At 45.3% G+C, this 12780-nt stretch overlaps 2 protein-coding genes across 3 annotated transcripts; both read right to left on the bottom strand.

Moving 5' to 3' along the window:
- Positions 1 to 2625: 2625 nt before the first annotated feature.
- gja3 (gap junction protein, alpha 3) lies at positions 2626 to 8478 on the bottom strand. Of its 2 annotated transcripts, XM_084689308.1 has the most exons (4): positions 8321 to 8478; positions 7157 to 7216; positions 4838 to 6007; positions 2626 to 4756 (listed from the first exon to the last, which is right to left on the bottom strand). In XM_084689308.1, the coding sequence occupies exons 3-4, from the start codon at positions 5989 to 5991 to the stop codon at positions 4519 to 4521; spliced, it is 1392 nt and encodes a 463-aa protein (XP_084545434.1). In that variant the 5' UTR covers positions 5992 to 6007; positions 7157 to 7216; positions 8321 to 8478; the 3' UTR covers positions 2626 to 4518. The 2 variants fall into 2 exon arrangements, with proteins under 2 accessions (XP_084545434.1, XP_084545433.1); XM_084689307.1 differs by having other exon boundaries at positions 2626 to 6007.
- A 355-nt stretch (positions 8479 to 8833) lies between these two features.
- Positions 8834 to 12380, bottom strand: gjb8 (gap junction protein beta 8). Its single transcript, XM_084689303.1, has 2 exons — positions 12260 to 12380; positions 8834 to 11448 (listed from the first exon to the last, which is right to left on the bottom strand). Exon 2 carries the CDS (start codon positions 11410 to 11412, stop codon positions 10612 to 10614), a length of 801 nt encoding a protein of 266 aa, XP_084545429.1. The 5' UTR covers positions 11413 to 11448; positions 12260 to 12380; the 3' UTR covers positions 8834 to 10611.
- Positions 12381 to 12780: the final 400 nt, after the last annotated feature.

Genomic DNA, 12780 nt, shown 5'->3' with positions numbered 1-12780 from the left:
GGGAGGGGCTGGGGGTGCAGCTGCAAGGGTGGTGGGGAGGGGGAGGTGGGGAGGGAGGGGGGGGGGGTTACAGCTGTAGGGGGCTGGAATGGATGACGACGACATTTGTAACGTTGTGTCCCTCGACCTGTCTCAGACTAACCAGCCACAGGGGAAAATGTGTGTTCAGAGTTCAATACGAGAGAAGTTCAGGATGCAATTTCTCAAATGCCATATCATGGCATTACCACGCAGCCAATGTGTGTATTGTCCTGTAGCAAGTGTTGTGTACACGTCACTGACCCTCCTAACAAGCCCTGAACTGGACCTCACTACAGGGTCTTCATCGGGCCACCATCATGAAAATACGTAGATCGTCTTTTGATCCCTGCTGTGACCTTGGAAGGCTGGGTTGAATGCTGCTCGTGTGCTAGGGGGGATTAGGGTAAATTTAGGATGACATATCCCTAATTAGGATGGAAATAGAGGAGTTCTCCTCCTCTACATGTCCCCGAGCCAAAAGCTTACCCGTGTTGGATAGGGTTTGAAATAAACTATCGTACTGTACACTATATGAAGTTTAATTATATAAAATGGACCAGCTTGCTGTGAACCATCCACAAGTGTTTACATTTTACTCAATTAGCAGATCCCTTTATCCAAAAGACGTACAAATAGTGCATATAGAAAATACAGTCGAAGATTAGAGATAAGAAGACCATAGTTCTAACAGTATATCAGTGATCAGAGTCAAGGAACTTTTTTTACTTGCCACAGTGTAAAGTATGAATTTGAAAAATGTGGGAAAACTTAATGGACTCAGTACTGAATGTCATTCTGAGGGGACCACCAGCCCTGGGTGGACCACCAGCCCTGGGTGGTGCACATGTACTCGTCACAGCCTGCAGGTGTCGTTGTTGGGATAACCTGCCCTTCAGACAGACCTAGCCTCCAGACAGACCTAGCCTCCAGACAGACCTGCCCTCCAGACAGACCTGTCCTTAAGACAGACCTGCCCTCCAGTCAGACCTAGCCTCCAGACAGACCTGCCCTTCAGACAGACCTAGCCTCCAGACAGACCTGTCCTTAAGACAGACCTGCCCTTCAGACAGACCTGCCCTTCAGACAGACCTGCCCTCCAGACAGACCTGCTCTTCAGACAGACTTGCCCTCCAGACAGACCTAGCCTCCAGACAGACCTGCCCTTCAGACAGACCTAGCCTCCAGACAGACCTGTCCTTAAGACAGACCTGCCCTCCAGACAGACCTAGCCTCCAGACAGACCTAGCCTCCAGACAGACCTGCTCTCCAGAACCTGGACTGCTGACTTCCTCTCTTCACAAGCCCCACCCCTGTTGCCAACCACACCAGCTACACCAACTACACCGGTCACCCAGATGCATGCTGAGAATCACCAGACTAATACGTCTGACAACACTACTGTTTCAATGGACAATATTGCTATGATGACCTATTGTGGCTTATTACTGTCATGAACAATATGATCAAAAACAACAACGTACAGTGTCACTAGTTAAATCAGTCAGTCAGGCCCTACAGTTTGTCTTTGAGGTCTGAAGTGTGTAGTGGAAGCCATGGGCTGGACCCAGTGAACAAAGACTCCAGTCCTGAAATAACCAGTAGTGGAGTGAAGTATTCGCAGTGAGGCCAGAGTGGTGGCTGGGTGATTAAAATCTATAAATACCCCTGTCTGTTCTGGGCTGTTGTCTCAGTGGCCCTTGTGCCGGGCCCCCTGCCAGCGTTGCAGTCTCCCAACACTTCCTCACCCCATAGACCTCTCACCCCCTCAAGTCCTCACCACCCCCCCAGACCTCACTCCGTAGACCTCACCCCCAGGACTGCTTTTGTTGATAGGAACACCAACCCGCAACAACACCCCCCTGTTGATCCAAGTACAGAAAAAGGTTCTGCCTGACCCCTTTGACTCATGTTCCATGGGCCAGGTAGAATTAATCTTCGTGTTTGAGGGGCCAAGTAGATTTCCAGTGTTTTGGGGTCCTTTTGAGCGTGTCACAGCCGCATCAGTGTAATAATGTGTGGATGTGTGTGTCCAGTTAGGATCTGCATTCCCTCCCTGCCTCCCCCTAACTCACATTTCAATCACATTCTCACGTCTTCTCCTGGAATTCAGAATGAGGTAGGGACCCGCTGAAAGACTTCCAGGATTTCCACTCCCCTGAATGATTAGGACAACACCATATATATGGTACAAAAAGTTTATTTAGTAGCAGTTTTGTAAACATTTGAGGTAAATGAACATTTACATCAACTTGTTCTTACAAAATGTCATACACAAGGCACTTCTGTTAAGACAGTATTTAAACAGGCTGGTGTTGTAGAGGGTTCCTTCCCTGACTGGCCAGAGAACTCAGGCTGAGCGTGAACCTCGTCAGGAACCTGGGATGAGGTACTCAGGGCTGTGAGAGATGGGGGAGGGAGGGAAGGAGGGAGGGAGGGAGGGAGGGAGGGAGGGAGGGAGGGAGGGAGGGAGGGAGGGAGGGAGGGAGGGAGGGAGGGAGGGAGGGAGGGAGGGAGGGAGGGAGGGAGGGAGGGAGGGAGGGAGGGAGGGAGGGAGGGAGGGAGGGAGGGAGGGAGGGAGGGAGGGAGGGAGGGAGGGGCAAGTGACATTAGTGGGACTGAATGTTGTCAATGTTGTTAATGTTGTAAAACTCGGGAAGCCAAAGAGCAATTGTGTAAAGACTTAGTGAGCATGCACTGAATACTCACTGATAATACTCTTCCCAGTGTTGAAGATTCAAACTTTTTATTGTATTATAACAATTGATATTGTGTCGCTCTGGATAAGAGTGTCTGCTAAAAAAATGACTAAATGTGTCCCTACTATATAATGATTATAGCAATACTGCCTTTAATTTAAAGAGACACAAGGTTTTAATGTTAAGACTTTAAGGATTATAAACATTGTCATAGCCTGGTGTCTTTTTATCTGCTCATCTTTGTCAAACAAGTTGAGCCTAAATGTGCAAATCTTTTATCTATTTACTAAAATGTAAACTTTAGGAACCAAAACAACAAATGCCGAACAGATTCTTGTGAATTGGTACATTTAAATAGCTTAAATTAAATTAAAATACAACATTGGGAACAAAGTTAACACTGGTTTAAGGAAAATAACAATGTCACAGGCAACCATCCAGTACTTTATTCCTGCGGTTGTTTTTAGTTTGCATTGTTGTAAGAGATCACACTGCCAGTCTCCTGTGTTCCCTCTATCTGAGACCTGGATCCTGCTTTCTTACCCATAATGCACTGATCCTTAGTGGATAGAAGACTGCTATGTGTGTGCCTGGGTGTGTTCACCTTACACAGCATTCAAACTAAAGACACCTGGTTACCACAACAGCAGCTGTGGTCAGATCCACAGCATCAAGATTAACAGGACAATAACTGGGAGACAGTCTACAGCCTGGATTACTAACACTTGCCATATCTTTTCCTTTGATACTTTTCATACCAGATATCTGTTTGCCAATCACAAACTAACAACAGACAGCAATTTATCATGATAGTTCAATTCTCATTTGAAAACAGCACTTTTCACAATGAAAATCATGAAGTATCACATGTAATGTTTTTTTGATGGCAGAAATATTTAATTATTAAATGTTATTTTTATTACTGAATGTGAGATAGCAATTAATGCCAGGTTCAAGAATCATTCAGTAACATGGTATTTGTCCATATTTGTTTAGGAAGTAAAAGTATTTTGGTTTTAGAATTTTTTTGGTGCATATCACTATGCGTTTTTTGTGGCCGCCATAGATGTTAATTTACCAGGAGCTGGAACTATAAAGGCCACCATCCAGCTTGCAGCATGGCACAAGCTGGGCTCTGAAAGAACATGCCCCTCATCTGGCCCCAGCTTCCCTCCACAGCAATGTAATCTAGTATCAAGTAGTGGCCATGCTGTCACTTTACCAAGCCCCCCTCTTCCCCACCCATGTATCACTGCACATTTAATATTGGGTATTCAGGAAGTCCTGCTGGGCATATACATATGCCAATTATCATGTAGACTTCACCACTGGTCTTGTCCCAGTATCCACAGTGTGTGACAGTGCTGGAGCCTTGTCAGGATTCGCAGAAGGAATCAGGGACACCATCCTGCATACCCTGTCACAGTAGACACCCAGTGAAACTGCTCTGATACAACAGTGTCTGCTGTATGTGGAGGATGAGGTGAACTGTGATCTACTGACTCTGTCTGAATCTGGAGGATGAGGGTGATATGTCGTCTACTGACTGTGTCTGAATCAGTGCGGCAATGCAGGTTCTTGGAGGAGGATGGTCATGTGTGATCTACTGATCTACTGTGTCTGCATCAATGAGTTGTAGGACAGCTTCTACCTCTAATGTTCAACCTATACAAAAAGAAATGCCAAATATCTGATAGAGGAGATATGACCTGGATGTAAAAAAGGAAGAGGCATGAGGATACCGAAATCAAGCATGCCTGGGTACCATGCAGGCGTCTGGGAAGGTTTCTCTCTAACACGACTACACAGCCAGGTCATTGGGCCTGGCCCTGATGCTGCTGCTCTTGCTGGCTCTGCTCAGCCTGCGAGGGTCTGCTGCCACGTAGACCGGGGGTTGGTGCATCAGAACGGTGGTGGTGAGGGGGCTGTCCTCCCGCTCGCTCTTCCCACCACTCAGGCTGCCAGCGCTGGAGCTGGGGCAGGGTGTGGGGGTGGGGGAGGAGCTGGGGGCGGAGCTAGGGCAAGGGGTGGGGTTAGAGCTGGGGCAGGGGGTGGGGGCAGAGCTAGGGCAGGGGGTGGGGGCGGAGCTGGGGCAAGGGGTGGGGGCAGAGCTAGGAAAGGTGGGGGCGGAGCTAGGGAAGGGGATGGGGGGGGGCCCGCCAGGAGGCGGCTCATTGCCACTGGAGGAGGAGGAGGAGGAAGAGGAGGAGGAAGAGGCGTTCATCTCCCGAGTCTGCTGCTCAGTGGCCATGTTGGCCCAGTTCTGCTGCGCGGCCAGCCTGTGGTTGTTGCTGCTGATGTAGAAGGCGGAGCCAGGCTCTGTCAGCTCGTCCTGCAGGGGAGGCACAGGTGCCAGGAACGCCCCGCTCCCTGCCGGCACGCTGGCATAGTTGGGGGGGGGGCTGAGGGGGGCAGGGGCAGTTCTGGAGGCAGAGTCAGGGGACACAGGAGAGCGGTGCAGAGACTCCTGGTCGAGGGCACACTCGCTTGCCATCCCCTGTTTAACCTTCTTCCATCCCAGGTGATAAATCTCTAACAAATTCAGCAAAAGAGACACGCAAGCCACCACAAGCATAAATATGATAAAAATGGTCTTTTCAGTGGGCCTAGATATAAAGCAGTCCACGGTGTTAGGGCAGGGCCACCGGGCACACTTGTAAAGGGGCCTCAGCTGGAAGCCATAGAGCAAATACTGACCTAAAATGAACCCCACTTCAAACAGGGTTTTGAATATAATATTGAACACGTACGTGCGCAGCAATGCACCTCGGATGCGAATCTTGCCATGCTCATCCCTGATGGGCGGCTTGACCTTCTTACCTCCTTTGCCTTTCCCTCCGCCCCCTCCGCCCCCTGCGTCCCCACCCCCTCTTCCGTCCCCTCCACCATCTCTGTATAGGAGTTCTTTCTCCTCCTGGAGCCTGTTGGCCTTGCGCAGCTCCTCCTCCTTCTCCCGGTGCTTCTCCTCCATCCGGACGATGTGCAGGACGTGGCCCAGGTAGATGAGCGTGGGCGTGGACACGAAAATGATCTGCAGCACCCAGAAGCGAATGTGGGAGATGGGGAACGCCTCGTCATAGCAGACGTTCTCGCAGCCGGGCTGCTGCGTGTTGCAAGTAAAGTCGGACTGCTCGTCGCCCCACACCTCCTCCGCTGCAGCCCCCAACACCAGGATACGGAAGATGAAGAGGACTGTCAACCACACCTTGCCGATAACTGTCGAATGCTCCTGGGCGTTCTCCAGCAGCCGTCCCAGGAAGCTCCAGTCACCCATGCTTCACAAGTCTAGCCTGGGGAGGAAGCACAGGTGAACAGAGGATGGAGAAGGAGGACGGAGAATGTGGAGTTCGTGTGAAGAAATAAGCTGAACATGTACAGCCCTTTCTCTAAATCTCCTTCTCGACCTACACCCCTCTCACCTAACCCTCCAACACCACTTTCCTATACCTCCACCCTCCACTCCTTCTACCTTACTACATTGTGCAGACCTGTTGATCTTATTCCTGAGATTAGAAGGTTCTCTCACACACACACACATTTTCCTCTTTCCACATACAGCAAATAACTATAATATGCACATCAGTTGGTCTTTAGCAACATGTAAAAGATCAACACGAGGAATAAATCATTAATTGAAATGAACAACAATGTCACCTATGAAATATTCTTCAAAGTAATAAAAACATTTGATGTCACAACATAGCTTAGACACTTGTGTCTGAACAAATTCCTACTGTATGTCACTACACTTCTTGTGCTGTCCCATTCTCTCTTTCTCTCTCCCTCTCTTTCCCTCTTTCTCTCTCTCATTTCATCTCTCTCCCTCCCTCCCTCTCTCTCTTTTTCTCTCTCTCGCTCCACTGCCCAGCAGGCATGTGCTGAGATCAACATTATAAAGTTCAAAAACAGCAGAGAGCTGATATTGTAGGAGTGCTGTGTAACCTGCTTCACCACTCCCACTGTATATCAGCTCCAGGCCATGGGGGTCATGTCTAATCACTTCACAGTTACACCATACATACATTAACACATACACATAAAATAATCCTCCGATTTTCCTTGCAATTTTGTCATTAATAAACCAAGCAGCAATATACTAATCGAAATATTGATACTGTAGCAATATTTAAGACATTTAAGACATTTATACCTAAAGCCAATACCTGCTAAACAAAATTAGTATTGCTCTAAGCACTGCAGCTGGTTATTGTAAATAGGTATTTACAATTAAATTGATGTAGAAGATAATAAGGGAAAAAGATAAAACGAAGGCATCCCAAAACATCTGCCAACACCAGTCACATGAGCCTTTGTTGCCCTTGTATCGTTTGTTTGGCGTTTTATGTCGGCCCAGCCAATATGAACTTGCCAGAAAATGCCCTGTCTCCTACTAAAACTGAAACAATAAGACAAAGAAATGGAAAGTGAAATGAACTTACTAAAGTGTTCTTGTGTCAGGGGTGATAAATCCATCGACTAGGGCTCAGAATATGTGACACCTGAAACGAAAATAAAATGTCCTTATTTACAACTACATATTTTATACAAACTTCAAAGAATATTTTCTAAATTTTTTGTAAATATAATGTAGCTTACTTTAATAGAGGTAACGTCGGAATTATTTTCAATAACTGTAGAAATTTGAACCGTACAGTAGATTACTTCTGTTCTCTTCTGTTCGAGTTAATAAAAGATTTCTCACGGAAAAACTAGCACGTAGGCTATAAATATTGTTCACCCCTCATTGGTACCCAAGTCATGATATAAATATAATATGCTCTAAAATAATATGGAGGCCTTTACCAGTACATCATCATATGTTTGGCGAGACGTTTCTAGCTTTGGAGGCTGGAGACAGTTGATCTGATATAGGCTAAAACAGCTCCAGGTTGTAAAATTAATTGTTAAAAGTTTCATTAGTCAGGTTGTTATTTTATTTTTATTGATTTGTATCACCTACAAACATGTATTTTCATATATTCCATTAATTACAATGACATAAAGTTAATAAGCTATGTGGTCAGATGGCCCGAAATTGAACAAGATTCATGTAATAAGTTATAACTATTAAGGTAGTTTCCCACCGTACATGAATACGTACGCTATCTGCTGATTAAACAGGGACATAGGCCTAACTAGTTTGAGGCCATGTTTTGGATGTTGAAACCACATCTGTTTTCTTTTGTTTGTTTTGTTTTTTGTTTTGTTTATGCATGATTTTCTCCAGATAAAAGTACAGTCCATAAAACATGTAAATCGAGCGTTCTTTAAGGAAAAAAACGAACTCATCTGGTTGAATACATCATAATTGATGAAGTGAAATGTACGCTAAGTAAAGTCAACTTGGTTGAGCATAGTTCAAATACAAAGGTATGCAGCCTGTCAACTTGACAATACGGAGAGTACCAGAGCGTCCATTGGCTCCATTTAAACGTTCCAACCTTTGTAATTTGTATTGTTTCGCATGGTTAATTTGGGGTAACACTAGATGACCCATTATTTCAATTAATTAAATTGAACAGTAAATTTGGGCTACATGCATTACTCCATGAACTAGATGGCAAATTGTAAAAAAATAAATATCTAATCAGCTTTTATCATACCTTAGACTGGAGATGCCCAACTTAAATATCGAAAGCAATATCCATCTGCCAGTGGAGCCATATTTTGAGTGCGTTGGATAGAATACAGGGCTCCCGACGTATAGCAGCAACCCTCCCCTCTCCCGTCCCCAAAACCTGGAGCTTCAGCCAGCTTACCAAACTCTTAAAAGCAGACAGCCAAGTTATTCGTGCAAAGACTTCTTCACTCGTGGACTGTCGTTCTAACTAGCGCAAGAAAACCTAGTTTTTCTTGGAGTATTGAACTTGGGGTTCCGCGACTCGCAGCTGCCTCCCGTTCCCAGCCATCGCGTCTGCCACATTGTGTGACCATGCATGAGTGAAATCACTCATCACCCAGTACTCATACACGCCACGCCCCTGTCAACCTAAAAAATCATCACTCAAGCTTCGGTTGTGGGTTCTACTTTGGCAAACTGTTGTACTTGTTTTTTTCAGTTTGAAACCCGCGTCGTTAGTAGGGCTAATGGTGTTGACAGCTGAAAATATGAACCCTTATGTGAACAACTCAAACTTATTTATTAAAACATGAACTGTTTTGTACAGTTAAATTAAGTTGTGAAATTAAATAAACCCCTACTAAACCCATCAAAGCCCCCAAATAACCCGAACTCCTCCCAACCAAAGAATTTAAAACGGCCTCCCCCCCTTGGTTATTTACAGAAACACGTCTTCCATTTGGTGCTAAATAATAATATAATTACACAGCTAAACAATAAATGCTGTACGTTTTAAAAGTGTATTAAAATGTATCGAAAAGTCTTACAGATCATCGAAAATGGGGGTCAAAGTGCATTTAAAAAATAGGCTACAATAATCATCATTGCCTTGAAGCATGCAGTTAGAAACGAGATCCAGAACGTTAGTAGGCGTTATGACATGACAACATTACATTTAGTCATTTAGCAGACATTAGATGTGATAACTGGGACCAGAGGTTTAAGGCTTTTTAACAAATTTTTGTACACCTTCAAATTTGAACATTTTCATAAATCTTTTGGCATCCACTTACATCAATCACATTACATTAATATAAAACCAGAAATGAAATAAAATTACAACCATCCACATCTACAAAAGGTTTTAAAAAGTAGCAAAGCCTTCTCGGAGTGCTTATTCACCACTGAATCTGTGATCACATCCTCTCCCATCTACAGATAAAAGATTGTCGACAGTTCATTGCCTGTTTACAGTGGACATGGTCAACTTGATCTGGCCACGGCAAATGCTTCCGCCATGGCTGCTCACATTGAAAGGGTGAAGAGTGATTACTTTAGTGGCTAAATTAAGGCACCAGATGAAAGGTGACACCACCAGTTGTGATCGGTTCCAAAAAGCTTCAGTCTCACCACTGGGGGGCGCCAACACCTATCCCACTGGCTACAGAAAGGAACAAGCAACCCAATAATACATTTCAAAACCAGGGTCTTGAAACACCAAAGGATTTGACCGTGTCCAATGTCACAACATCTATGGGACTTGCACAGTTTGTTCTACGTCATTGTAGTTGACATTTTTAGTGGAGAGCTCCAGACTAAAGTAGTTGTCAGTGGTATATGAAATCTTTAATTTGCAAGAAAGAAAATGACTTAAAGCACCACAGAGTATTGCTTTGGTACATGATGGCCGGCAGCACTTCACAGTTAACTGGATGTCTAGTGGATGGTGCTGCTAGTATCTGTACTGTACGAGCCTCCTGTCTTTGACAGACTGGTGCTGCTGCACAGGCTCTGCTGGAATAAAACACTCCCATAAACACATACAAGCCAAGCTATCTTGAGATGAAGACTGCTGCTAAACTACCACAAGAGGGCGCCACAGACATATGATGCTCTTTAAGAGACCTGGGTCCTGTGTTTTATCAGGTGCATCAGCAGGAGGGCTGACCCTGGGTCAGTGGTGTCTGCTGACCCCAATAACAGCTCAGGAGAGCTGATCCTAGGTCAGTCCTGCTCTGAGACGCCTGGACACAGCACCAAAACGGACTAGTTCAAACACTTCACACTTTGATCAAACACTTCACACTCCAATCAAACACGTCACACTCCATATCCAACAGCCTAATGCCGGTATACATTCTAACACTACCATTCCCGGTGCCCTAAATAACGCACTATGTTAGTTAGGGAACAGTTTGGAAAGTTGTGGAAGGTGCAGATGCACTTCAACAGCAGGCAGAATCACAGGCTTCTGCTCTCTGAAATGCAAACAAGGTGTCACAGTTAACAACACTGATAGGGTTCCGTCTGGTCCTCAGTCTCTCCGGGGCGCGTTCACACTGTCTTGTTGCTCGAGGCGTCCGTGGTGGCCGACAGCAGCATCTCGTTCTTTTTGTTCTGCAGTAGGGCCTTGTCCGGGTTCACGGGGTCAGGGTGGCTGTAGGAGCGCCCTTTCTTGGACATCCTGTTGGAGCACCTCATCAGGGCCTTTCCGATGAGGTAGAACAGTTCCGCCACGTTCAGCACCATGCAGATGGATGAGGACGCCACCATGAAGATGGTGAAGACGGTCTTCTCCGTGGGCCGCGAGATGAAGCAGTCCACCTTGTTGGGGCACGGCCACTGCTCGCACTTGACCAGCCGGGGCATCTGGAAGCCGTCGTAGACGAAGTAGAGTGCGTACATGAAGCCACCCTCGAAGATAAGCCGGAAGAACAGGCTGCAGGTGTAGGTCCACCACAGTGGCCCGGTGATGGGGAGACGCCGCTTCTTCAGGTTCTCCAGGTCGTGCTCGCACATCTTGTCGTGAGTGGCCATGATGGTCCTCTTGTCGCCTCGCTTCCTGTAGGCCACGTGCATGGCGACCAGCAGGGCGGGTGTGGACACGAAGATGAGCTGCAGGCACCAAAGGCGGATGTGGGACACCGGGAAGAAGTGGTCGTAGCAGACGTTCTTGCAGCCGGGCTGCTGGGTGTTGCAGGTGAAGTCGGACTGTTCGTCGCCCCAGACACTCTCAGCTGCTAAGACCAGGATGGTGATCCGGAAGATGAAGAGGACAGACAGCCAGATCTTCCCCAGGCTAGTGGAGTGTTTGTTGACTCCACCCAGCTGGGCATACAGGGCACCCCAACTCATCCTGACGGCTCCGGCTCAGACAAACTGGGGAACAACCTGAGAGACACAGCAAACAGTAGGCTCAGGATCAACATGTCCTCTCTAGCGGTTTCAATTATGCACCTCATAAAGATATTATTAATAGTAGGATGTATTAAGAGGAGTGAATAACACAAAAGTATTTGATAGTTTTCTAAAGCAGCTATTTAGTCTAAAGGGTGGTATTGAGAACATTGTGTAAAATAGCACAGCCTTTTGTAGTAAAATAATAAAGGATGTAATAATTATTGTTAACTATAATAAATAAATTGAAAATTCAGCTCTGTAGGTGCCTTTAGATCCTTGAATCGTTCTAACAGGGAATTAGAACTGTCTGGTTCAATTGGTACACATAATGTAGGCCTATAATCAAAAAGGTTGCCACCTCTTTCAAAACCTTGTACCAAATGTAAATTTGCTGCCAATTACCAGCAAGATTCCCATATTCAAGTGAACTTATGATTGATCATTTTAATCAGTGTTATTATTTTATTTTTATTAATTTTTTTTGGGGGGGGGTGAACACTAAACCACAGAACGAATACTAGTATGGTTGGATTTTTGTCCTGGTTTCCTATAGATCTGTCTGTCACTTAACGTTTTAATTTAACGTTAATTTTAAATAGGAACTTCCTTAAACACATACTTGTCAAAAAGTTTGGTTTCCATCATGTGTTATGATATGACTAAATTCCTTACTGCCAAGGGATATATCCCTTTTAAGACAAGATACAGGAGTACTAGGCTAGGTTGAGATGATGGAATGTCGTTATGACGGCAAAATGTGAACTAACTAATTAGCAATATCGTTACATAAATTAAAACTCACCAAATCAAAAATCTGGATTAGATGGTTTCCATAAATGAGAAGCAAACTGTTCCTCTGGATGTTTGTAGTAGTTCCAAAGCACGAAGAAACAGCGACAGTGAGATGCACCTGAGACTTAACTTCTCTTGAGGACAACCCTCTTTCGAGGGGCGGGGCAAATTACAGTAAGCATCTATTCTTGACAAAATGTATTATCTGGCAAAAGGCTGTCAACTGAGAACGCAATTAAAAACGCTACTTCTAAAGTAGTCGATACAAATGCATAATAATTTAAAGTGTATTAAAGAATGGGTCGTTTAAACTATTGTATCGACGATAACATGCTATGTTGCGTATACCACAGTTTCAAATTGTTATGATAATTAAATAAGTAAAACAAGAATTTTACGTTCAATCGTGCAGTCATGAGATTTCCGTAAGGGTCAGTGGTGTCTCTACTGCGAAAATAAGGCCGTGAATACTTGTCATGCACACCATACAACGACAGTAGGCCCTACGATTATTTTGATTTTTTGTTTTTT

Source organism: Hypomesus nipponensis, chromosome 23 (genome assembly GCF_054491055.1).
Source record: "Hypomesus nipponensis isolate SF chromosome 23, ASM5449105v1, whole genome shotgun sequence".
Classification (NCBI taxonomy): Eukaryota; Metazoa; Chordata; class Actinopteri; order Osmeriformes; family Osmeridae; genus Hypomesus; species Hypomesus nipponensis.
This window is presented reverse-complemented; position numbering and strand designations above follow the sequence as displayed.